Below are 27678 nucleotides of genomic sequence, written 5' to 3' on the forward strand. Positions count from 1 at the left end.
TATCAGGTCATCATCACCACTGAAAACGACAGTAACTAACGCGTATGGAATACTGGCGTTGGGCAACCCTTCTATAAGCCCCTCCTTTCATTGTGTCACTTAACTGTGAACCCATTGGTGCGGTTAGAAGAAGGGGAGGCTCAGAGAACCGAGCGACTTGCTCCAGGACACAGGGCTCATACACGGCCGGGCAGTGATTAAATGCCAGCTCCGCTGAGCCGGAGCCAGCCAGGCTGGGCCCGCTCTGTGGACGGGACTCACATCCCGTGTCGGGAGGCCTATGTCCACACTCATCCCCCACATGATGCTGCTTCTGAAGCTGTGGGGAGTTCTAGACACCCAGGAAGGGCCCGGGAGTCCCCTGCCCTCTGCCTCTGCCCCCCCCTCTCTTGTCCGGGCCCTGCCAATACCCCTTCGTGACCGGGGCTGCCGACTGCTGGTTCCAGAGGTTCTGCTGAGGCCACTGTTGTCAGTGTCCAGGGTAAAAGGGGAAGTCCAGGGACAGGTTGGGGCAGTGGGGTGCCCAGGGGCTCTCGCCAGCCCCCCACCCACCAGGCACAGCATGTGCCCTAATTAGATAATGTCAGAGTCCCAGCCTTCCCCTGATTTCCTGGACGGGGGGGCTCTGGTCCAGGGGGGAGGCTGGGAATCTGAGGGGCAGGAATCTTCACATCTAGGGCCATAAGGGTGTGTGTGTGTGCGGGGGCGGGGGGGGGCGCGGGGGGGGGGGGAGCTCGTGCTCAGACAGTCTCAGACACAACCTCCAAGGGTCCCAGGAATTGCCTTCTCCAGCCTTGAGACCAGAGACCATCTTGCTTTTAACAGAGCTTCCTTCTATTCCCCTCCCCCTCCCTCCTGTTTTAGTTTTTAAGTACGGAGTTCACTCTGTGCTGGAGCCAAGGGGAGAGGTTAATGAAAATCGATGAAGAAATTAAAGATGGACAGGGGGCAGGAGGGGAGAGCGACATTTAATGTCTGAGGAGGAAGCCATTAGGGAGGAGGGGTGCAAAAGCTGCTCTGTCTCCGTGCAACTCCCTCACTGTCCCCTCCCCTTGTTTCCAGGACAGAGACAGGGAGGCCTGGACCAGCTACTGAAGTCACAGAGACCCAGGGCAGCAGGGAACGAGGTGCAGTGGGGGGGGGGGGGGGGAGGCAGCAGGGAATGGGGTGCAAGGGGGGGGCAGCAGGGGTGCAAGGGGGACGATGGAGAGGCTCGATGCTCCAGTGTCCACTCCCTGTAGGGTTGCAGGTGGTCAGAAATAGGTAACATGTGCAAGAAAATAAAACAAAATAAAAACCCAAAATAGTTTTTTTTTTTTTTTTTTAAATCTTTTTGCTTATTTGAATTTCAAAATCATTTTGTGAGAGGGAAGGAAGGAATGGTCATGGCCACTTTATAGACGGGAAAGTTGAGGCTGGAGGGCATGGAGACACTAAGAGAGGCAGAGCCTGGGCTGGGAACCCCATGCTTTTGTTCCCAGCCAGAGGCTCAGTTTGCTTTAACTGCCCCAGGCGTGGGGGGCAGTTATGCAGACCCAGGGCGAGACAGCTGCTTCTTGAAACGGCATGTCGCCATCTGGCGGTCTGAGTCAGAAATGCAGCAGCAGGAGAAAGCCTCCATGTGCTGTGCAACGGCGGCCTCTGGTGGACAGAAGCGGCAATGGCATCTATGCCACGCTGCTTGGGGTTTTCTCCTGAACTAGCAGGCTGTGGACTCTGGTCTGGAACCAAGGTCAGGGCATGTGTGTCCTGTGTGTGTGGTGCATGTTGGCGGGAAGAGTTACAAATTCAAGGCAACAGGGGATTCTTCCTATGGAGCCAGTCTTTTTCAGCAGGAGGATGTGGATACATCTTGTAATATAATAGGTTTTCAACTTGTCCTGGGCTTTCTCAGAGCAGAATCCTTAGCCCAAACCCTCCACTTTTCACTGGAAAAAAAAATCCAGACTCCCTCAGTCTATGAAGGTGCCTAAACCATTGCGGGCAGATCATGAGCATTCTTGTGTTCTCATATTACACAGTGTTTTACATAAATGTTAAGGCATGCCTTAAAATTAAATACCCTTTGCATTTTAAGTTATTTATTACATGTAATATATTTTAAAAGCATGATATTTTGTAAAACTTTTTTGTACTCATTCAATAGAAACTTATCCGCCACTGGGTAAAGCTAGCAATAAAACTACTGGTCCACTTTAAGAACAATGTTCCAATTCTGATCTGCTTGGGTGTATAGTAATTCCTCATGATGGTTTTAATTTTATTTTTTCCTGATGAATAATTATTTTGAGCATTTTCCTTTATTCTTATTGATCATTTGGTTATTGTCTTTTCTAAAATGTTGGCTTGAGACTTTTTCCCATTTAAAAATTAAGTTGTTTGTCTTTTTCTTATTGAATTACAAATTTTAAAAATATATTCTACATGTGAGTTCTTTGTAATATACATATATATATATATTATATATATGGAGAGAGAGAGGTAGAAAGATAGAGAGAGAATATATATTTTCAGCTAGTGGTTTGATTTTTCAAAAAACATACTTTTAAAGAAAATATATACTTTTATTGACTTCAGAGAGGAAAGGAGAGGGAGAGAGAGATAGAAACATCATGATGAGAGAGCATCATTGATTGGCTGCCTCCTGCATGCCCCACCCTGGGGATTGAGTCCATGACCTCCTGATTTGTAGGTTGATGCTCAACCACTGAGCCATGCCAGCCAGGCTGCTTTTTGCTTTTTCATTTTCTTAATGGCATCTTCTGATGAATAAAAATTCTTAACTTTCATAAAGTCCCATTTATTGATATTTCCTATTGTTGTTAGTGTTTTTGTGTCCATTTAAGAAATGCTTGTTTTCACCAACTCATTGATACAGACAACAGACTGAGGGGAGGGGGACTAGGGGCTGGATGAAAAGGGGAAAGGATTAAGAGGTAAATCTTGGTAGTTACAGAATAGTCACCAGATGTGAAGTACGGCATTGGGACTAGAGTCGATAATATTGTAATAACTACGTAGGGTGCCAGGCAGGTACTAGACTTATTGGAAGGATCACATGTAAATTATGATTGTGTAACCACTATGCTGCACACCTGAAACTAATACAAAATAATGTTAAATGTAAACTGTCATGAAAAATATAAAAATCATGAAGGTAAGACTCCTCTTTTTTTCTTCTAGGAATGTTATTGTTTTACCTTTCACATTTAGGTATATGATCCACTTAAGTTAAATTTTTTTTAATTGGTGTTCCCAATATATCCAGCACCATTAGTCAAAAAGACCATCTTTTCACCACTGGGTTAAAGTGGCAGCTTTGTTGTAAGTAAAGTGGTTATAGATGCATGAGTTTGTTTTGGGTTGTTTTCTGTTCTATTAGTCTTTTTGGCTATCCTTTGCCAATATGGCACTGTTTAAGTACCTAAATTACCAAGTAATTGAGTTATTTAGTAGTATAAATCCTACAACTTTATCTTTCTTTAAGACTATCGGGAATTATATATATATATATATATATATATATATATATATATATATATATATATATATATATATATATATATATATATATATACATACATACTAGAGGCCTGGTGCCTGAAATTTGTGCACTGGGAGGGAGTCCCTCAGCCCGACCTGTGCCCTCTTGCAGTCCGGGACCCCTTAGGGGATGTAGCAGTGTTCCCATATTGCACAGTGTTTTACATAAAATCATCTGGGAAAGTTTTAAGATACGAATGCCCAGGCTTCCCAAGTGGCAGGCGGCCAGGGAGGAGCTCAAACTGGGGGCAGGCACCATGCTGCTCATGCTCATACTGGCCGGCTGCGCCTACTGCTGCTGCTTGGTAGTGCTGTCACAGAGTCCGAAGAGGCTCCCAGCTGCCAGGGAGCCTGGCTTCTGGCTGAGCGGTGCTCCCGCTGTGGGAGCGCACTGACCACTAGGGGGCAGCTCTGGCATTGAGCATCTGCCATCTGACATGAGGTCAGTGCACATCATAGCAACTGGTCATTCCGCTCGTTCCACTGTAATGGTTGCTTAGGCTATTATAAATATAAATATATATATATATTAAAATATATATATTTTTTGCATTTCTATGTACATTTTAGAATAAGGTTGCTAATGCCACAAAAAACACCTGCTGAGGCTTTGATTGAGATTTCTTTAAATTTATAAAGAAATTTTGGGATAATTGACATCTTAAATAACGTAAGGTGTTCTAATCAGTAAACGTGGTTTATTTCTTTACTTACACAGACCATTAATTTCTCTCAGCAATGTTTTAAGTTTTTCAGTGTCGGCATCTTACACATCTATTTTAGACTTATTTTTAGGTATGTTTCTATGTTAACATAAGTGTTATTTTTAAATATTTATTTTTTCATTGTTGCTAGTCATAGAAAATACAGTTTTGAATATTGTATCTAATTACCTTGCTAAAGTCACTAATTAATTTTAATGGTGTGTAGATTCTTTTGGATTTTACAGATACCTAGTGTACACAATTTGAGATCTGTAAATTATGGCAGTTTGCCGGTTTGCTTTCCCTTTCCCAATTATTACACCTTTTTATTTATTTTTAGAAATTATATTTTTATTGATTTCAGTGAGGAAGAGAAGGGAGAGAGAGATAGAAACATCAGTGATGAGCGAGAATCATTGACGAGCTGCCTCCTGCACTCCCTCCTACTGGGGATTGAACCTGCCACCCAGGCATGTGCCCTTGACCAGAATCGAACCTGGGGCCCTTCAGTCCACAGGCTGAGGCTCTATCCCCTGAGACAAACCAGCCAGGGCCCTTTTCATTTCTTTTCCCTGTCGTATTGCTTTGGCTAGGGCCACTGTAAAATGTTGAGTAGGAGAGGTAAAAACTGGTATCTCTGGTCTTCATATCAGTTTCAGAGGGAACGATTTTGGTATTTTATTTACTATTTCATTATTAAGTGTGACATCATTATTATTTTAGGAATTAGAATACCGAAGCTCAGACAGTGTCAATCACTTGCTCATGTCACCAGGTCAGCAGGTAACACAGCTGAGTTATGACCCAGGCTTTCCCCACTCACTGCTGACACTGTGTCACCTGCACTGACCCCAAGTTCTCCAAAGTCATGTTCCACCCAGGATCTCCTCTAACATTACTGAAGGACTTGCCGACTTCTGAGGCCAGGCCTCCACCTCAGACCATCTAAATCAGAATTTCTGGTGGGGAAGCCTGGGCATTCGTATCTTAAAACTTTCCCAGATGATTTTAACCATCAGAAATCTAGGCTGAGAACCACTGATCTTCTATTTCTGGTACAAGGCTGATCCCAGCTGCACCCAGGGGTACTTGGCTGGAAACTTGCTATTTTAACATCTGCGCCTGCCTAATGGTTCTGGCCCAAAGGGAGAGGATCTTGTTCTTAGGACCTTTTGCTGCCTCCTCATGATCTCCACTCCTCTCCCCTACACAAGCCTTCAGAGCACCTTTGTGATAATCTGCGGTGAGGAAATACCGTCTGCTTGATGGGGAAATTATTTTCTATTTATGTTCTTAAGTGATCTAATTCTTGGTTTCTTTCCACCTCAACGACTCAGCTCTTTCTACCTCGCTGGCTTGCTTGCCAGACAGGCTATATAATCTCTCGCATCCATTATTCCATTCCCTATTACATATTAATATTTGTGTTTATCCATTTTGGCACTTAACTTTTAATCAAAGATTCTTGTTTGACATAGTGAAACAGGTTAAGAGGGGGTTTGGGAGGAAGATAGAAGGCTGGTTGGGCTTCCTTTCGCTTTTATTGAGTGATTAGCTCTACTCTCACTCCTTAAAATAAATACCTCATTTATAAAGCAAGCATTTAGCCCCTTCCATTGTCCACAGACTTTGTCCTGAATCGTCGCTGATCTGGTTTACATCCCTCCTTAGGATCCTGCTTCTGCCCACAGGGTCCTGTATTCCACATAAAGCTTTCCCTGCCCCTAGGCTGACACTTGGCTTTGCTTCCTGTGCGTGGCCCTTGCTCCCCTCTCTATGATCGGATTTTCCTTTTGGCTCTCCCGGGGCAAACAGGTGGGCCCTGCCTGGGCCTGTGAGAGGCAGTCCAAGGTCTTCGTGGTTCCCGTTTGTCTGTTTCCTTTTTTGTGTGCCGAACAGGGGAGTCTGAGTGAACAGGAAGGAGGAGGAAACTTGGGCGTTTTAGGTCATGCTCCCTTCCCTGCATTTGCATGATTCTGTTTAACTGCCACAACCCAGCAACCCACTCCTCTGCCTTCCCCAAACGCTAGGCCTGTAAGAAGGAACTGGAAGTGGGCAGACAGCACCGGTGATATGCGACGGGCCTGTGCACCGGCCTGTGTCCCTGAGATGTCGCATAAAAGCCACCACGGATGCGTTTCCAGCAATCAGCAGGAAAATGTCGCCCATACGTCTCAGCGGTGTTTACTGGATATGTTGGGTCCTTCAATTGTGTGGGTTCCGTGCTCCTTCGCCCACTGCTCAGGGAGACTTAGCGCCCACCAGCTCTGGACACCCTGTGTCTGAGCTCCGAGTGCATCATCCTGCTGCCCCAGGGATGGCCAGGCCAGACCGTCTTCACCACCACCGGCCTGCCCTCCCGTGAGGGGAGCTTGGCCTCAGGCCCAGGCGCAGGCCCATCCCATGCCACGTAAAAAAAGCTAATTGCCTAGAAGTGCTCGCAGCAGCAATTTCTGCAGGATGTGAAAGTGCTTCGGCTAGATTGTTCTCTTGGCATCATTAAGTGTACAGCTGGGGACAGTCGTGGGTGATTTGGGGATGGAGGTGGTCCATACATGGGACCCCTGTCTGAGGCAGCCGGGCTCAGGCTGGGTTGGTTACTCCTGGGCCCACGGTAGGCGCTGAGCTGAGCAGCCCCATCGGCCTGGCCCTCTCACCCCCTTCTCCCTTCATTGCCTTTCCCAGAAGCCCCACTCAGGGGGCACAGGCCAGGAGGGGCGCCAGGATGAAGTGGCAGTCCTGGCATGAACGTGCTGCGTGGCCTAGGCGATCTCTTCCCAGCCCTGGGCCTCCGTTTCCTCACCGGCCAGCCCACCCATGACAAGTGAACTGCTGTGTGTCAAGCCTCAGCGGGGTGCTGGGACCAGAGAGGTTTTAATACAGAAGCTGCCCCGAGCAGCTCAAATCTAGTGCAGGGAGGAGTATGCAGATTGACAAGGATAGCCCCACGTAAGTGCTGCAGCTGTGGTCAGACCCGGTGGTTGGGAGGACAGAGACCCTCTGGCTCGGGGGCGGGGGGGGGGGGAGGAGGGAGTAGGTGGGTGCTCCCAGAGGAGGTGGCTTCTCAGCCGGTCTGAGAGGGCAGCGAGGAAGGAAGACAGGGACGATGGGCCACTTCAGGGTTAAGGGAACGGGGTTTGAGGTGGCCATGACATATCCTGGCAAATTAGTTTTGGAATGAAAGAGACCCGGTGGCAGGTCTGACAGGTGGATCTTCAGAAAGAAAGTCAGGGATGGCCGGGACCGGTTTGGCTCAGTGGAGAGAGTGTTGGCCTGCGGACTGAAAGGTCCCGGGTTCGATTCTGGGCAAGGGCATGTACCTTGGTTGCGGGCACATCCCCAGTAGGGGGTGTGCAGGAGGCAGCTGATTGATGATTCGCTCTCATCGATGTTTCTGACTCTCTATCCCTCTCTCTTCCTCTCTGTGAAAAATCAATAAAATATATTCAAAAAAAAAAAAAAAAGAAAGAAAGAAAGTCAGGGATGGAGGGCTAGACGTGTGTATGTGTGTGTGGCCATCACAGCGAGCCACGGAGGCCACCTGAGTTTTGGGGGCCATTGACTGAGATGGGATAAGTGAGCTGACAGCAAAACCTGGCGTGAGTCACCTTGGAATGCAGAGGAGAGGCTAAAAGAGATGATAATTAGTTAGTTAGGGAGCCCCCTATATATGATATATGATATATGATATATGATATATGATATATGATATATGATATATGATACATGATATACGATACATGATATATGATATGGTATATATAGCATATATACGATATATACTATACATATATACTATATACGCATATATTATGTATATAGTATATAGTGATAATTAGTTAGATAATGGTAGTTAACTAGGGAGCTCCCAAAGTGGGGTGTCAGGGAGTCCCAGGAAGGAAAGAAGGCCTAGATGGAGAGTTCTCAGCAGGAGGAGGTGTTACAGAGGCCAAGTGAAGCTGGGCTCCACACCAGACAACTCCCCACATCCTTTTAAGCATGCGCCGTGTCTGTCTGTCTCTCTCATTTTCTTGTTTCTCTGTGTGTGTCTGTCTGTGTTTCTCCGTCTCTTATTTCCTCCTGACCTGTGTCAGTGCCGAGGTCAGTGCCAATCACAAGGTAAGCGCTTCCTTCCTGTTGAACTAGAAAGAGAGGCAGGGACAAGGCGATTTGTCTCTCAGGAGGGATTGTCATTATTCATCTTCTTGGTCCTGGTCAGGAATGAAAACAGGACTCACTCTGCTCTTTCAAGCTCTAGTTCTGGGCTGCAGGATCCAAGGAAGTCCTAACAAGTGGGTAAACTTGTGGGCCCCAGGTTTCAGTGGGGTCAGTTCCAGATGAATCTGCAGAAAAACCAGGCAGGACCAGGGCCCTGGGTCCAGAGGAGGTGACTGCAGCCACCCGATGGGAATGAGCCGGGACGATGGCGCCACCTGTGGCCGGCATTGTCCATGCATTATCCCAGTTACCTCCCAGTGTCCTCTGAGGTTGGGGTTTTTATCCCCATTTTATAGATAAAGGCGCAAATTATCTAGGTACACAAATTATCTAGGTAGTAATATACAAAGGCAGGATGTATACCCAGGCGTGACTCCAGAACCTGTGCTTGTTCTGACGCTACGGGAATTGGTTCAGGCCCCAGGGGGCCCAGAGCCCAGTGGTGAGGGGCCCCTCAGGGCCACCCGCTGTGATGAGATGGAGCCACTGAGGTGGTGATGGACAGGATCAACTTGAAAGGGTGGCGGCTGGCTGGCAGCAAGCTAAGCGGCAGGTCAATACCATCAGAGCCAAAGGCCTGAGAAATAGACCCACAGGACATTTAGAAAAATGAGCAAAATGCACGAAACACACTTCATAGGAAATCCAGATGTCAAAAGCCAAAGGAAAGCAAAAACAAAAACATGTGAAAAGACTCTTAGCTTCATTGTACTAAGAGGAGATATGCATGTTAGAATAAACATTTTACACACCCACCCAAATGGCAAACATTCAAAATCCAACAGTACCAAATGTTGGCAAGATTATGAAGTTAAATGAGTTAATACTTTGCTGGTGGGACTGTCAATTGCTATAGCTGCTCTGCAAAGCAATTTGACAACACCGGTAAAAGGAAAGGTGTGTAGACTTTATCAGCTGGCAATCCCACGCCTAGGCTGAGATGACCAGAGAAATTGGCCCGTGTGTAGCGGACGACATTTAGGAGAATATTTATGGCAGCATTGTGCATCCTAGCAAAAACTGGGAAATGACTCAAATGGCCCCTGATTGGAGAATGCGGAAATGAGTTCTCTATTCAATTGCAAATGATTTACGCAATGAAATACACCGCAGCAGTGACCTCAGCCACAAGCAGCAGCAGGAAGGAATTCCCCAAACCAAATGCTGACTGAGGAGAAAAGCATATTTCTACGTACAGTATGATCCCTTTTATGTCAAGTTCAAAACCTTGTAAATGAAACAATATACACATGCAATACCTCTTCAAAGAAAACAAGGGAAAGGAAGCACACAATTCAGGGGGGAAAAGCAGCAGTGTGAGATAAAGAAAGTTGTCCAGGGGGATTCTGGTGTTATTTTATTCCTAAGAGTAGATTTCCCAGATATTAGACACATATACACACATAGAGTAGAGGTGTTTATTTTATTACTAGTAGCCCTGTGCACGAATCTGTGCACCAGTAATTCTCGGTGGGGCCTGGCCACTCCACACCTGCTGCCCAGAGGCTCTCTGTGGCCCAGGCCCATCCACGGCCGGGCACAGAACACTTGTCTCATCAATGAAGCAAGCATTCCGCCAGGCCACTCACACTGAACTGTGACTGGGGGGCTCTGGTGGGGCTGAGGGGACTGGGTGCCATCTTGTGGCTATGGGTGCCACCATCTTTGTGATGGAGTGATGGTTAATTTGCATATCTCCCTTTTATTAGATAGGATTTTGTAATGCCTAATAAATTTGCAAAGGCTCTCTTTGGAAGGAATGACGTGTTTCATAATAATAAATGAACAAAAGTGGTCGGAGGCACATAAAACAAGTCAGGAGGAAAGTGAGACAGTGGTCAATTTCTGGACAGGACACCAGATGCTCTTCTCTGGGAAACCTGAGGCAGGGGAGAGATGGGGACCTACATCAGGGTGGGGTGAGGGTCACCTTTCTGGGCCCAGGAACCTGCAGACTCCATGCTTCTGAGCTCCTGGTTCTCCAAAGCCGCCCTTCCCAGCAGCGGCTGTCACTCCTGCCGTGTCACACCTGCACGGCAGTTCCTGCACCTCTGCTTGTCTGAGGTGTGTCCTCGGGTCTTCTGTCAGGTTTTACTCTCTCTCTTTCTCTCTTTATTTATTTTATTGATTTTTTTTACAGAGAGGAAGGGAGAGAGATAGTTGAAACATTGATGAGAGGGGAACATCGATTAGCTGCCTTCTGCATACCCCCCACTGGGGATGTGCCCGCAACCAAGGTACATGCCCTTGACCAGAATCGAACCCGGGACCCTTGAGTCCGCAGGCCGACGCTCTATCCACTGAGCCAAAGTGGTTTCTGCAAGTTTTACTCTCTTGAATGCATTCTTCATTTACTGAGAGCCTGCAGTGTGGCTGGCCTGGAGCAGCCAAGAGTGAACAAGCTGTGGTCCCCCCGCTCGCAGAGCTCCCTGTGACAGACAGACAGACAGATAGACAGACAGGAGAGCAGAGAATCACATTACACGGGGCTCCTGGTGCACACAGTTCGCTGCAGACCTTGGTAAAAGGCAGACCCCAGGTCTCCCCGGAGTCCAGTTGAGGACATCTGGGTGGGGCTCCGGAATGTGCTTTGCAGAAACCCTCGGAGGTGCAGCTGGCTCACACCTTGGAGAAGCAGGGCTGGTCAGTGTGGGGGAATGCTACGATGACAGCAGACGTGCTGGGCTGTGGATTGTGAGGAGGGCCACCTCCCGAGACTGGGGAGTGGACATGGAGTCAGGGCGGCTTGTGGGAGGTGGCCCCTTCCTCATGGGAAGTCACGTTGCAAATGGTTGTTGTGATAATGCCCCATGCCCCTCGGCCCCTCTGCTCCAGCGCGAGGGCCAGTGGGTTTCCCAAGCAGCATTCTGGGCTGGGAGCTGGCCTGGCATCCAGGCCCTGGGTGGCGCCAGGCCTGTAGGGACCATGGACTCCTTGGCCTCTCTGGTGTTTTCCGATTGGCCCATCTCCAAGCACGTGTCAGGGACCAGCTTTGGGTCTGACCTGTATTCCCAGCTGGGTCAGGCATGTGATGCCATCAACATCCCAGGTGAGATTAGGGAAACTGGATGATTGACACATCCCCCTATCGGAGACCCCTTAGCTACAGCCTTGGATGGTGCTGGAGGAAGGGAAGGGATGAAGGCCAGACAGGCCTGAGCTGGTTCTTTTTGTTGGCAATCATAGGGCTGTTTCCTATTTCTGGGCCCAAGTGAGGCCCGGTCTCTCAGGGCCTGTTAGTCAACACCTGGCATGGACTCAGCCCCGTTTGTTCTCTTATTGAGCACACCCAGGTGAGCTTTATTGAGGACAGCTCCCCCGGGCTCTGGTTTCCACATTTGTCTCTTTTGAGTCTGAGATTGCCAAGGCTTTCAGAGCTAATGGACCTCATGGCTCCCAGGAGCCACTTAAGGGAGGCTCAGAACTCCCTGGTGGTGATTAGTCAAACAAGACGCTGCCTCCCCGGGGGGAGCTGGGGTTGAGTGGCAGGAAGTCAGGGTGTAGGGACAGGAGCCCCAGGCCTGCGGCAGGTGTGGGGAGCATCTCCTCAAGTCACCTCTCCCTGGTTCTTCCCCTGCCTCATCCCTACCCCGCTGCTGCTCACAGGAAGGGACTCCTTGGTTCTCAGCTGCAGGGGCCTCAGGCAGGCTGGTGTTCTGGGCTGTCTGAGGGGCTGCAGTGGCACTGCTGAGTAACCTTGACAAGTCACTGTCCCCCTCTCCCCCCCTAAATCCTCATCTGCTGCCCCTTGGTGGAGGCACAGGGTCTGTGCTCAGGTGGCCCTTCTCAGAAGGCAGCATGACGTCCCTGGTTCTTCCGTGGGCTTATGGACCATGTGGGTTCAAGTCTTAAATGGACTGCTTTCAAAGTTTGTGATCTGGGGCCAGTCAGTGAACCTTTCTGTGTCTCCGTTTCTTCCTCTGTGACATGGGGATAATAATAACACAGAGGGTGATTGCAAGGATCAGTGTACTAAGCATGTGTACTGCTCTTCGAGTGGTAGCTGGAACATACAGAACATTCAATAAGCAGAAGCTATTACTATGATGCCAAGAGCAGGTCGACGGGGGCAGAACTGGCAATGAACTCTTTCTCTTTTTAATAAGCATGTTTTTACTGATTTCAGAGAGAGGAAGGGAGAAAGAGAGAGGGATAGAAATATCAGTGATGAGAGAGAATCATCAACAGACTCCTGCATGCCCCTTACTGGGGAGTGAGCCCACAAATCAAGCATGTGCCCTGACCAGGAATCGAACTGTGACCTCCTGGAGTGGTTCATAGGTTGATGCTCAACCACAGAGCCACACCAATGAGTTGGGAAGTGAAGCCTTTATCTGGCATTCAGGTCCCATTGTGCCCAGCTTTGTTCCTCTGTGGCTGGGCAGAGAGAGAGGCCTCCAGGAAGCAGCCGGGCTGTCTGTGGGAGAGGATGGTAGTGGAAGGTGGGAAAGGAGAGATGTTGAGTTTAACCTGCTGCTAACCCAAGGAAGGGAGGAAAGAGCCAGCATGTAATGAGCGTCTCTTCAGGATCCAGCATCACCTGCTTCATCTTCTTGTTGGAGAGTGGGAGTTTTTGCCCATTTCAGAGAGGCCATGGACTATGCCCCAGATAGAGTTGTCAGTGCTGACACCAGGCCATGCCTTGAGATATGGTCTCATGGCCCCTTCCCAGCACGTAGGCCTTCTTTCATAGAACACTGTCAACTTTCTGAAGAACAGGATGACCCTGTGAATAACATGATCGTCAATGGCATGACTCTGACGTTGCTTGGGAAAAACTGTTTTGTCTTGGGTTACTTGTTCTGCAAAACCAGGATGTGGTTAATGTGCTTAAAAGTGGTCCCACACAAAGGGTCGCTGCTGCTCTCTGGACTCCCTGCATGGAGAAAGGCAGAAAAGTTGCCGGCCGGCCGGCTAATAAAGGCTCCCTTAATTTTAATCAAGTGGGCTCCAATGGTCATTCACTCTCCTTCGCTCCACAACATTCTTAACCCCCTAACACCCTGTGGTGGGTGGGAGAACAGAGCCTTAGAAAAACTAAGTGACTTATGCCAAGTCATACAACACAAGCAAGAGGGTGCCAGGCTGGGAGCTCTGGGACGTGAGAGCTCTAAGTGGCTGTTTTCTCTGGTAGTTTGCTGTGGTGGATGGCCAGGGCCTGCTCCTGGGATGCCTGGCTTGCTGCCTTCTCGCTATGAAGCCCAGGATCTCTGCTGGAGCCAAAGGATAGGCCTCCAGAGCCGCTGGATGCAGGGCTGGGCCACGCAGGGCCTGGTTCTCCGTCTCATTAGCGTCACGAGCCGTGGGGCTCCCGGGTGCACAGGTTGTCCTCTCTCCATCTGCAGGTGGACGGCGTTCTGTGCTTGGCCGACATCCTGACTGACGACAGCCACTCAGAGGCCACACGGGCCGAGGCCGCGGCCGTGGTCGCCCAGGTCACTTCCCCACACCTGCCTTTCACGCAGCACCTCACCAGCTTCCTGGAGAGCATGGAGGAGATAGTGACTGCTCTTCTCAGTGAGTCATCCTGGGGTGCGGGGATGCTGAGGGAGGGGCTTTGCTGCATGTCTTCAGGGAGGGACAGTACCATCCAGCTGGCTCCACATGCCTTCCATAAGGATATTCATTGTCACCACCGAAGCGTCAGTGAGGCTTGGAGCAGCTGTGTTAAAATGCATGTGGCCCTCCCGGAAGCTCCTTGAATGGAGGTCAGATTGGGATTAATTGACCTTTCAGATCAGAGACCAGGACTGACCCCAGGGAAGAGTGGGGCCTCAAATTTTGAGGTTCAGATACTTGACCAGAGAGAGACTGATGGGCTTTGCTCCTGAAATCTCAGTTGGTTGTAGCCAATAAATATGGCAGCAATGACTGGGAATAACAGCCTCTCAGAGAGCACCGGTTCACCCTATACTACTCCCTGCAGCCCCTCCATTGCTCTCCAGTCATGGGGCCTCAAGGCATTGACTCTTCCAGGTTCCCCTCCAGGGGTCTTCAAACTATGGCCCGCGGGCCACATGCGGCCCGCAGAGGAGTCTGATCCTGCCCGCCAGGTTTTTTGGGCAGTGAGTGCAGCCAAGGTGTTACAGTAGGAATTAGTAGTTCATATAGTCCGGCCCTCCAGCTCTCTGAGGGACCGTGATCTGGCCCCCACTTTAAAAAGTTTGAGGACCCCTGCTTCAGACAAGTGTGCTCCTGGCAGGGGAACCAGAGCCCAATACTCTCTCCCCCTCCCCCGCTAGCTTTCCTGTGCAGAACTGCAGATTCTAGAACTCATCTGGATAACAATCCTCAGAAAATTTGTTTTGCAAACTACGTTCTTTCCTTTAGAGTGCTGTGATAACCTGTGTTTTTTCTTCTATCTCCCTGCCTGTCACTGTTTTAGTTCTGTATGTTATTGAAACTGAATGAAAATTAATTTTATCAGAAAATGCAGGGTTAGCACCAGAGCTGGGAATATCTGGAACATCACATATTTAGGGGCAACCCAGAACACTGGACTTGGAGTCAGAGCACTTGGTTTTGGATTTTTCCTTTTCCTCCATCCATTCTGCAAATAGCTACTGTGCAGGCGCTGCGTGAGATCCTGCCACTCACTGGTCCTGTCACATTGCAAGGCTCACAGGACAATTTTCCTAACATGGAAAACAAGGGTTTGAAACCCATTCCTCTCAAGGGTCCTTCTAGCTCTACAGTATGAAGACACATAATTACTTTTCACAGAGGAGGCATCAGTTAAGTTGACTTTGTGGCTGATTCCAGTCCCTGGGGCAGTGGCACCCACAGGCCAGGCTGGGAGAAATCAGTTTACCAGCATGCGCATTTATTCAAAGATGGGAAAATGCAGAAGCCCAGTTGTTGAAAGTCTTAGCTGGAGGGAATTCAAGAGGTCATGAACTTTAATGCCCACTTTATAGGAGAAGAAACACAGGCCCAGAAAGGCTGAAGGACTTCTTCAAGGCCACACACCAGAGTTAGGATTTACATCTGCTGGGAGCCTCATGTTCAGTCATTCACCAGAGCCAGGCAGGAAGCAGAAATGAGTTGCAGAGACCAGGTGGAAGGAGAACATAAGGTGATTTAAGTCCTTCATTGAATTGAAAACCACTGTTGTGACTAAAGGGGTCAGTCACTGATAAACCCCAGTTGATTTTTGCCATGCAGGAAAGACTTATTTTTAAAGATAAGACAAAAATCCCAGGTTTCATAGAAAATCTCCTAATTTATAAATTATGAAAAACCATTATTTCACTATTGCCACATGTCCATCCCTACTTCCTTGGCCAGACTGGATTTCACCAGGAGAAGAGGAGTCCCCCCTAGGACTACCCTCTGATGAAGATGTATTGTGGAGTCGGCCCTGAGAGTCAGCAGATGGGATATATCTGCTGGGCAGGACGCCAGGGCTCTGTTCTTTGGTGGGAAATAGCCCTCCAATTTCTTGCCATCCATTGGAAACATTTTTAAATGAGTCACTGGAATCCTCCATTTTAATCTTCCTAACACATCCCAGGTGACTCAGACAGAAAATGTGCAGCCATAAATGCGCACCCAAATTAAAAGGCACTTAGGCGGCTGTGTTCATTGCTGTGTTGGCAGCAATGGTGATGGCATAAGAATGAGGGTGGGCATTTAAACCTAGAAGAGAACTTGAAGCAAAGTGGGCCACTGAGTCCTAAAGTCTCGCCTAAACTCTGGATGTAGGCAGGTGGCCTGGAAGGGGTTGGTTGTCCTCAATGGTTACCCAAAAATCAGAGGAGAGGGAGTCACTGGAAAAGGGGAATTATAAACTTCTTGACTCCTTGATTAAGCCACAGTCTCAACCATGGGTGGTGAGGTCAAGATTCTGGGTTGTTCAGTGGTCACACCTGGGCTGTGGGGAGCAGGGATACCAAGAGCAGACATTGCCTCCTGAGAGGACTGAAACCCAGATCTGCAGGAGCGTCAGTGGGATGAACCAAAGAGACCTAGAGAGGAGAGGCACCCTGGGGTACAGAGAAATGGGGATTTTGGCATCAGGCAACCCTAGTTTTGATTCTAGGTTTCAGCAGTTACCAACAATCCTCAATTCCACAATTTTGGGAAAATCACTTAACATTTGAATCCTCAGTTCCATCACCTATAAAATTGTGATAAACACTGGGTGGTTGTGAGGATTCAACCACCATTTATCTCGGTTGTATGCTCTTCCCATCCATTGGAAACATTTTTAAATGAGTCACAAGGGATGAAGAGTCCCTTGCACAGAGCATACACCCGAGATAAATGGTGGCTGCTGCTGCTAGCTTCTCTGTCTCAGCTTCTACAGCTGTAATGTAGGCAACATTTTGTACTGTAAGGGCGCTGAGAATTTAATGGTGAAGTGCGAGGCACACTTCAGGAGGTTCAACTAATGTTATTTTCTGTCCATTTGTAGTAAGGGGCCAGACCCTGGAATGTGCCACATGGTGCCAATTTCAATATCAGAACCTAAAGGTTCAGAGTTTTTGTCTGGAAGCAAGAGCTAGGGATTGGGATAAAACATAGTCCAGTCTGTCTTTGAAATTGTGTTTCTCTCCTGGGACCATAGTCCCAAAGTGTGGCTTCTCCTCCTGTATTTCCATAGAGGTGTTATCAGCAGGAGAGGGCCTGGACCCTGGAGGCATCTTGATTGATGGTCAAGTTGGAGCTGAGAGTCAGAAGTCAGATCCATTGGATGGGCAGGCAACACCATGGGCAGAGTTTCCCATGCCTTCTCCTAAGGGAAGAGTCCATTCTTGGTCCAGTGGGGTCTATGGGGGAATGTGTGAGGGGGTAAAGGGATACTGGGATTGGGGAAGGTCCTCCCTGTCTTAGAGAACCATCATACCCATCACTATTATAGATGGTTAGGTCTGGGTTATAACCGCTAATATTAGAAAGAACCCAATAATCAAGCTCTTAGTGTAGAACTTATTCTGTGACCAAAAGGAAACACTGAAGTTCTGCTGATGGCAGCTGGAGAGGTAGAATCTTTATGTTTAACGTCAGCCTTTTTGTCAAGGTAAATGCAACAGCAGTAGGACTAGGAGCTGTTTTCTGCCTCAGGACCTTTGTATATGCTGTCCCTTTGGCCCAGAACATACTCTTCCCTCAAATATTCTCATGATTGTCCCGTTTTATCCTTCAGGGCTAAGTTGTCATATTCTTCAGGAGACCTTCCTTAGGCACCTCATTGGGCTTTTAGTTTTTTCCTGTCTTAGCATTTGTTTATTTTCTCTCTCACATTTATTACAATTTGCAATTATTTATATTAATTTTTTAAAATCTCATTTTCTCCTGCCCACTACTAATATGTGAGCTTAATATAGATCAGGAGCAAAGACCTGATCTATATTATTCACTGTGTCATCGCAAGACCCCAGTAGTGCCTGGTACATAGTGGATAAAGAAGTGAATAGGAGTCACATACCAGGATTCAAATCCCAGCTGTGCCACTTATCCAGAAAGATTTCCCTCCTTAGTGACGCTTTCCTCATCTGTAACGTGGGTGCGATAACACTTGCCCAGATTTTCTCCCAGAGCTATTGTGAGAACCAAATGAGAACACTGATGTGAAAGCACTTTTCAGTGAGGCTATTTTCTCCCTCCTTGCCCTCCAGAACTGTGCCAAGAGGCCTCATCCGGGGAAGTCTTCCTGTTGGCCTCTGCGGCCCTTGCCAACATCACCTTCTTTGACACGATGGCCTGCGAGATGCTCCTGCAGCTGAATGCCATCCGTGTCCTCCTGGAAGCCTGCAGCGACAAGCAGAGGGTGGACACGCCTTATACCCGGGACCAGGTGAGACACTGGGGAGGGACCAGGCACAGCACCTGTCACTGTGAAGACAGGTCAGGGGGTCAGGGCTTAAGGCCTTTGGTGTGGGGGCAGGGGGAGGGGAGACAGCATGGCCTGGCAACACCAGGTCCTGTTAGTTGCTCCTGTAGGAAGGTTTTCATCATGCCTCCTTGCCCCTGGAGCATCTCCATGAGCCCACTCTCTACCTCTTTTCTCAGTGCAACCACTACGGGCCTTTTTCTGTCTCCAACACCTGTCCATTCTAGGAAGTAGAGCATCATGGAGAGGTCCTTGGACCTACTCTAAAAGTCTGTGTCCTGCTCTTATTGGTGCCTATCTGACATTGTGCCCTGCACGAGGTTTATCCCTTCTCTGTTTCTGTGTAAACAGGGGTTTGCTTGGGTCAGAATGTGGATTCTGGGCCTCAGCCCTTGTATCCATCTCAATGTTTTTGTAGATTGAGATCCATATAAAGCTTTGTTGGGAAAAAAGGATTTTACTCTCAAACATGTTAGGAAACATTGAGCAAGGGGATTTTAAAAGGCCTTGAGTTCAGAGGTTATGGTATTCTGACCTGTCTCACATCTGCCATATTCAGCCTCCCATTTCCCTACCAAAAGGTGTGTGGGGCGGTGGATCCAATGGGTTTCAGGTCTCTGTAAATTCTGTCTGGTGCCTGAGCTCTAAGTCAGATGATCCCCAACCTTTAACCCAGCTCCTCCCTGTCTGCATCTTAGCCTCCAATCCCCACCTGTGTCTTTCAGCCTCATCACCTAGAAAAGCTGCCATAGATTCTTATTCCAGCTCCCACCAGGCAACCCTACAAAGCCTTCCCGGTGGCTCCAGCTCTCTGGAAGGCCCTCCTGCTTTTGGAGGCCACACCTCACAATGCAGTGGTGAATGTTCTAATGGTTTTTATTCCTTTCTAGTTAGTTCACATCAGCCCCACTCCCAAGCCCCCAGGACATGGTTCATGTGTATATTTCCCCAGATTTCTTAGGCCTCTGCCCAAAATTGGCCCCGTGATGAAGTTCTCTAAGTGCTTCTTTAGGGCATAAAAAGGAAGAAGCAGGATAATACTGTGTTAGTTCTTCCTTATCCTTAGGATTACTGACTGTAGAAACTCACATTCAGAGAGCATTTTCTGGTACATATAAGCATTTTCCCATGAGGGCTCTAATAATTCTGTGAGGCTGGTAATATTTGCTCCATTTTATAGATAAGAGTATTGAGTCTCAAAAAGGATGTCCCCCTGTCATAGGGTTGGCAAGCAGCTGCCAGCATTTACAGCCTGGTCTGACTTAGATGTGGGTCTTTGACTCTCACCTGCTGTGAACATGGAGTAGAGGCAGTGTAGCTGTGGAGTCAGAAAAAACAGGTTGATCCTGGCAATTTATTCATTGGGTGGTTTGGACAAGTCACAGCCTCTTGGGTGTTGATTTTGTCACTATTAATTGGGACATGAATGCCGAACTCGCAGGGTTATTGTGAGGGTGGGTGAGATAATACATGTAAAGAACCTGATATAATGCTTAGCACTTCTAAATCATCAATAAATGATGCATATTATTATTACCAGAGCCCTGGTACATGAAATTTGTGTATGGGGAAGGGGGTTCCCTCAGCCCAACCTGCACCCTCTCCAATTGGGGACCCTTTGGGAGATAAATCAGCAGTCGGACATCCCTCTCACAATCTGAGACTGCTGGCTCCTAATCATTTACCTGCCTGTCTGATCACACCTAACCACTCTGCTTGCCTGTTTGACCACCCCAAAACCCTCTGCCTGCCTGCCTGATTGCCCCTAACCTCTCTGCCTGCCTGTTTGATCTCGCCCTCAACTGCCCTCCCCTACTGGCCCCTAACTGCATTGGCCTCCACCACCATGGCTTTGTCTGGAAGGAAGTTGGACATATGGAAGATGGCCTGTCGACCCGGTCTAATTAGCATATTACCCTTTTATTAGTATAGATAGATTATATAGGATAGGATTGCTTAAATGGGGGGAAGGGGACCCTTTTTCAGCAGAAGGAGATGCTCTAGGCAGACAAAAATACATAATCTCTATATCTGGACTGATAGCCAGTCATATGCACCATTATATTGCCAAACCGGTCATTAAAAATTGAATTGATTTCTTACACCTTACACCAAAAAGCTGTTGTCCTTAAAACCCCTCCTTAGCCCCCACTTTAGGTTCTATCTTTGAAGTTCACCCAGATTAGGTTCTGATTGGTCAGTTTCTATGCCAGTCAGCATCAAAAGCTCTGCCTCCTAGGCAGCCATTGGCTCCTTGCATTTCATCCAGATTTTGTTCTGATTGGTTGGTTTCTATGCCACTCAGCATCAAAGGTGGCTGTGGATCAGGCCCTGCCTCTTTTTCTGGGCCTATCTCTGGGCCTGATCCATAGCCTCCCTGGCAACTGCTGATCAGGCCCTACCTCTCTCTCTCTCCAGGCCTCACCAGCAGCCATGATGGCTGGGGATCAGGCCCTGTTTCTCTCTCTGGGCCTCTTTTGGGGCCTGATCCACAGCTGGTTGCCACACCCACCTCACCCCACCCATCCCCACTGCCCTGCCCACCAGCTGCCAGTGATAGGAGCCTGTGGGCCATGGAGGAGGGACCGAAATGTGCTCCATGTACTTCCTGGTGACTGGTTGTCCATCTGGTCATTTAGGTAGCAACAGCCCCTGGCCTTTTATAATGTACATTTTTAAACTTGATGCTCCAAGGAAGAACATGGATAGTGAATTATTCAAAGTCCTCAACTTAGCTTCCCAAGCCATGTATGGTATGGTTCATGACTTCCTTTCCAGTCAAATATCTCACTTTTTAGAGTTGGACAAGTTCCCCATAGAAATAAGGTATGACAGTACAGATGGATAAAGAGGAGGACATTGCAGTCATAGCCCTGGGCTGTGGGGAGTGGGGTGGAGAGTGCAGTCTGTGTGATGTGCCTTGCACTTTCTCTTCTTTAGCTAGACACCTCCAGTTTCTGGGTCTGTCATCAACCTAACAATATTAGGTCCCTTCACCTTCAAGTTCCTTCTTGTGGCCAACTCTGGTCAGTTCATACAAGATCTAGTTGTAAAACAATAAGAACAGGAATTTTGGGGGTCAGATGACCTGGGTTCAAAACTCCTCTATTATGATAATCATGTAATGTAAAATATTTTACTTCAAGCCTCACTTATTTGTGGATGTGGTTGAATAAGATACTTTGCAAATTTGAAATAAGAATTCAATAAATGATTATAAACTCTTGCTACAATTATTGGTACAAAGAAACCATTAAATAAATGGATGCCCCACTCAGGCCTGTGTGCCACATTCAAAGCACAATAGTAATAATAACAAATGTTATTATTAATGTTATTATTACTATTGTTATTATTACAAATGTTATTATTACTATTGGCCTTTGAATGTGGCACACAGGCCTGAGTGGGCATCTCTGGAGTGGAATTTTCTCACCTGTAAAAGGGGCGAGACTCCTCCAGCTCAGACATCCCCAAACTCTGTGCAGAGACCCTTGTTTCATCACGAGCATTATGAAGGAGGAGGGGGTTCAGGGTGGGGAGAGAATGTGGTTAAGTTCTAGCAGATGAAATCTCTGAATCTGGAATCAGGAGTTTTTCTGCTTCACTCCCTAACCACCCTGTCCCCCCAATCCCATCTTCTCCACACCCTTTCCCCTACACCCTTGAAGTCTGAGCCAGGCATTGGCTCCCGCCATCCTCAGGGTGGCTTAGCTTTCTGCTCTGACTCAGAGCAGCCACTTAGCTAGCGAGAGTGCATCCATTAAAGAAACAAATGGCCCTTTCCTGTGGCAGAGGGAGGATTAAGATGACCAGAGAGCTCTGTGCAATGAAGACAAAGAAGATGAATTAGACTCTGAAGTGCTCGCCGCCCCCTGAAACACTTAGGAGATTAAATGCCCGTGAAGTTTCCAGTAATGCATCTGCCAATGACGCTAATGCTGTGCGGAGCTTTTTGGTCTTGGATGTGTACTTGGTCCACCTCCATTTGGACATCTCGATGGGAACCTCTCCATCATCTCAGCGAGCTGAGTCCACTTAATTTGTCCAACAGAAGCCTCGACAGCCAGGCCTATCCTGGACCTGCCCTTGGGGTGTGGATGGGGTAAGGGCAGCAGTGTGTCTGGTTCTTCCTCCCCCTCTAGGGAGCCATGGTGGTCAGATATCCAGAAGAATCCCCTGCTAACAAGCAATCTATGTGGCTCAAATTTTAATCCCCAGGAGGTATTTCCTAGGGTCATGCTGTGCAGGGAATCCAGCTACAGGTGTGCCATGGGCAACGGGAGAGGGGCTGCCTCATGCTAACTCACCTCTGCCCTGCCTGTCCTTCAGTGACAGCCTCGGGTGAGAGACCCTGTTATCTTCTCTAATCCACAATAGAGACTTGCACGGAGCAGGACTTAGTGAGGCCTTCAGAAATTAGTGACTTTTGTGGAGGTGGAGGGTGCTGGTATACACTTCCCATGAAAACACCTCATCTGCTTTGCATTTTAGAATGTCAAGATTTTGTAGCATTTCTGAGACCTCGCTGTGAATACCATTATCAGGAGTCCTTTTATGAGAAATGCCAGTTATTAGGGTTTGTAATGTTGACTCACATTGAAAAAGACCTTTATAGTTTATAAAGTCCTGTCATATGCACATGTGACATAGTAGAAACAGCACAGACTTTGGGTACAGACAGACCTGAGTTCAAATCCTGCCTCTGCCATTGCCTAGCTGAGTGACCTTAGACAAATCGCTTAATCTCTGTAAACCACACTTCCCTCATATGGGTAATGGGGATAATGTTTTCTCCCTCCTATGACCTGATGGCATAATGCTCATAAAGTGGTTAGCACCAAAGTGGGTGCTCAAACATGAGAAGGGCAGGGGCCTGTGATAGAACCAGGAATTGGGACAGATCTGAGATAGGGAAGGTCAGCTTTGAGGCAGGAAAGTTGGTCAAGAAAGATAGTTAATGAGGTGGTGAGTGTAGTGTGGTATAAGGCAATGTATGGTGTGTGTTGTTTCTGGGTATATGTGTCTGGGTATATGCAAGTTGTGTGTATGTGACAAAGATTATAAGCCATGCAAAGGAGTTGACACAGCCCTGGCCAGTGTGGTTCAGTTGGTTGAACATTGTCCCATGTACCAAAAGGTTGCTGGCTCAATTCCCAGACAGGCTTGACTCCCTAGTAGGGGGCGTGCAGGAGGCAGCTGATCAATGTTACACTCCCACATGGATGTTTCCCTCTCTCTCTCTCTCTCTCTCTCTCTCTCTCTCTCTCTTTCTCTCCCTCTCTCCTTCCCTCTTCCCTTCTCTCTCAAATCAATAAGATCATATATATATATATATATATATATATATATATATGATCATATATATATATATATATATATATATATATATATATATATATATATTTTTTAAGTGTAGCCATAGTATATAAAAAGAGACTACATCCTTCTTCTTTCAGACCCCTTCATCCTTCAGACCAAATCCTGGTCTTGATTCTTTCTGATCTCTGGTGGAAGAAGTGGTGTGGAGGGATGAAGGCAGGACAGAGAGAGCAGTGGGCTTTCCCTAGAGGCTTAAAGGGATTTTTCTGGCTGGTCTCAAGGCTGCAGTTAATAAAGCCTTTAGAGAGTTAACACAGGGATAATAGAAATCTAAATATTCCATCTAGCAATTAGAGAGTAATTCTAATTACAGTCATACGAACTGTTGGCCTTCTTGTCCTAATTACTGCACAGCATATAAACAACTATAACTTTTCATTAAATGTATGTCAGATATTCTGTGTGGTAAGTTCTACTAGACCAGAGCACTTGCCTCTATTTGGGTGTCCTGGGTAGCCCTCACTAGGGTTTTATGTGATATGGTCTTCAGTGTTAGTTTACACATAGCACACAAAAGTGACAGAGGCAGAGACTGTGTGTGATCACAGACAGACATTGGTGAGGATGTGAGACAACCCCGATTCCTGCCTTGGGATGGGTTGTGGACAAGCGTTCCCAGAGCATCTTCTCTGGGCCAGCACAGAGTAAACCTCTTCCTCCACAACCACACTGACATCAAAGGCTTTGCCATCCTCCTTCTTGCCACACAGGGCCAGAGACACGGGAAGTCCCCTGCTCTTTTGATTCAATTTGCTATTCACCTCAATTTTCCTAAAGTGCTCAGTCAGTTTTTGGGATGCCAAAGGGAAAGTGATTTCAAAATGTGGCAGAAAGCAATAAGCGCAAAGTTTGTTGGGTTCTCTTCTGGGAAGGGTTCTCCTGAGCTGGGCCCTGGCCTCCCTTTGGGAATATCTCACATCAGCAAAATATGTGCCAACACTGGGATTGTGTTGGTTAGTGCTCCCTGACACAGTTGTTCATAGTCTGGGTGTCTTCAGGTTGTTTCCCTCAGGCATGTCATACTCATTTTGTTTAACAAATGTTCTGGATGCCACTATAGGAGCTCATCCTATCTAATAAAGAGGGAATATGCTAGTTGACCATCATGCCTCCACAAGATGGCAGCACCCAGTCCCCTCATCCCCCAGCCACCCAGGGCTGGCCTGAGGCACAGGCAAGTCTCAGATGTTGGCTGCTCAGCTGACACCTGAGGTGCAGGCAAGCCTTGGATGTCAGCTGCCCAACCGCACAGGGCCAGCCCAAGGCACAGGCAAGCCTCAGATAGTGGCTGCCCAGCCAAGGCCCGAGATGCAGGCAAGCCTTGGGTGGTGGTGGCTGCCCAGCCACCCAGGTCTGCTGAGGCTCAGTAACCAGGGCAAGCTTAGGCTTTCACTGCTGGCAGTGGCAGCAGCAGTGGTGTGATAGGGCATTGCCTTCCCCTGATTGGTCACCGCTTGCCCCTGAGGGCTCCCAGACTGTGAGAGGAGAAAGGCTTTGCTCAGGGGACCCCCCCTCCAGTGCATGAATTTTCATGCACTGGGCCTCTAGTAGTATTATAATAGATATAAGACTGTGATGAGCATTAAATGAGTTACTATTTTTCTCTTCCCAAAGATGTCCACTTTTGAATCCCAAAATCTGTGAACAAGCTTCCTTACATGTCCAAAGAGAATTTGCAGATGTGATAAGGTTAAGGATTTTGATATAGGAGTATTATCATCCTGGAATACTATCCTGGGTTGTCCATATGGGCCCAGCATAACCACAAGGGTTCATATAAGAAGGAGGTAGGAGGAAGAGAGTCAGAGACTGAGATGTGCTTGAGGGACCGGAGGCCAGAGTGATGTGGTACCAAGAGCCAAGTACTGCAAGCAGCCTCTAGAAACTAGGAATGACAAGAACATGACTCTCTCCTAGAGTCTCCAGAAGGAGAAACACAGCTCCATCCACACCCTGATGTTCCCTCCACTAGGCTCACTTAGGACTTCTGTTATAGCAGCAACAGAAACCTAATACATCTTCATTAACCAAGGCACAGAAGGTTAAGAAATGTGGCCAAGGTCACAAGGAAAATGAATGACAGAGCTGAGACTCGGAGCTAGTCTGACCCTTTGCGCAGCCATTACACTTCATAGCTGCTGCTGCTTCTTCTTTTTCTTCTTCTTCTTCTTCTTCTTTTTCTTCTTCTTCTTCTTCTTCTTCTTCTTCTTCTTCTTCTTCTTCTTCTTCTTTTTTTTTTTTTAATATTTTTATTGATTTTTTACAGAGAGGAAGGGAGAGAGACAGAGAGCCAGAAACGTCCATGAGAGAGAAACATCGACCAGCTGCCTCCTGCACAACCCCCACCGGGGATGTGCCCGCAACCAATGTATTGTACATGCCCTTGACCAGAACTGAACCTGGGACCCTTCAGTCCACAGGCCGACGCTCTACCACTGAGCCAAACCGGTTTTGGCTACTTCATAGCTTCTTGCCTAGGGCTGCCCCAGAGGCTGGTGTCCTCTCTGTTCACCAATAACCCAACAGAGAACAGTGCCTTTTTGCTCTGGGGGAATGGAACTTAATTGAAAATTACCAGGCAGGATGGAAGTAGCCTGAGCCAGAGGAAACTGTCTGCCTGGCTTCTGTACTCTGTCTCCTGACAGCATCACCACCTGGTACCCAACAAGGTGAACCAATTGCGCCTAAAATCCCAGCCTCGGGCTACACTGGGAAGAAACCTGGATCCCCCTTCCCCTCTACATAGCGATGCATCTAAGGATGTTTCAAAAGGGGGACTCAAAGCAGGGCCTCATTGGCATTTATTCAAATTGTGCGTAATTGAATACGTTATCTGCACCTAGAAAACCACATGGGGTACAGGCTCTCTAAAGAGGAAGTAATTTTCATTAACACAGTCTAAAACACCTACCTGATAATTGCCATGTGATGAACCTGATGTTGCAGACAAAGGTTTCTTATTCTTTCTAAAATTTTGTCCTCCCTTCCTCATTTCCTCCATTCCTCCATCCCTCCCTTCCGTGTTAGATCTGTATGTCAAACATATGTCTATTCAGAGAGGCCAGGCTAGTGGTGGCTGGTGGGTAGTGGCCACTGTGTAGCCGGGGCAGAGGTCATGCTCCCTGTTACTACAGACAGCTCAGAGAAAGCCAATAACCTTGTCTCTCCTTCCTCAGAAGACTGCTCATTCTGTGCTTGCTGGGGAACATTCCACTTTTTAAATATATATATATATATATATATATATATATATATATATATATATATATATTATATTATATATATATATAATATATATATTATTGATTTCTTACAAAGAGGAAGGGAGAGAGATAGAGAGTTAGAAACATCAATGAGAGAGAAACATCAATTAGCTGCCTCCTGCACATCCCCCACCGAGGATGTGCCCACAACCAAGGTACATGCCCTTGACCAGAATCAAACCTGGGACCCCTCAGTCCGCAGGCTGACACTCTATCTATTGAGCCAAACCTGTCTTGGCAACATTCCACTTTTAACTATAATACATCTTCAACCCATATTTTCCCTCTAATTCCTTCCACTTAGCCCACAAACACTATCTTAAAAGGGGGGAGTGGGGAAGGGCTTCCAAGAACTAACCCTCCTTTGGTCACATTATCTTTCTAAAATGAAAACAGGAGCTTGTCACCCCCTTCCCAAAATGTCTGGTGGGGGACCAGCTCTTGGGGGGTTCTTCCATCTCTCCCCTGGCAACCCATCCTGGTCATGCTCACCTCACCCCGCCCCTGTCCCTGATCTGAGCTGGAAGGGCGTAGGCACAGGGGCCACAGCACTGTAAGATGAGTACCCCTTTCCAACATCTGTGAACTGGGGAAGTGGGGAGATAGATATTCTCTTAAGATGGAAAACTTTTTCTTTCTGTTGAAAAGAGGTTTGTTACATACATTTGTAATCCAGAGTAATATGCCAATATTGAGCCAATTAAAATCTTGCTAACACTCTTCCTTGGCAAAT

The 27678-nt window shown here is 47.6% G+C and overlaps 1 protein-coding gene across 5 annotated transcripts in view; it reads left to right on the plus strand.

Annotated features, from left to right (window-relative positions):
* INSC (INSC spindle orientation adaptor protein) overlaps nucleotides 1-27678 on the plus strand; it is a 126715-nt gene that overhangs the window by 89234 nt on the left and 9803 nt on the right. For all 5 annotated transcript variants that reach the window (XM_084893981.1, XM_084893980.1, XM_084893983.1 and 2 more), the window contains exons 8-9: nucleotides 13811-13982; nucleotides 18086-18264. In XM_084893981.1, the coding sequence (XP_084750107.1) occupies nucleotides 13811-13982; nucleotides 18086-18264 (351 nt within the window). The remainder of the gene's footprint in view (nucleotides 1-13810; nucleotides 13983-18085; nucleotides 18265-27678) is intronic.

The sequence above is a fragment of the Pipistrellus hanaki genome, assembly GCF_964339955.1.
Source record: "Pipistrellus hanaki genome assembly, chromosome: 9".
Taxonomy (NCBI): Eukaryota; Metazoa; Chordata; class Mammalia; order Chiroptera; family Vespertilionidae; genus Pipistrellus; species Pipistrellus hanaki.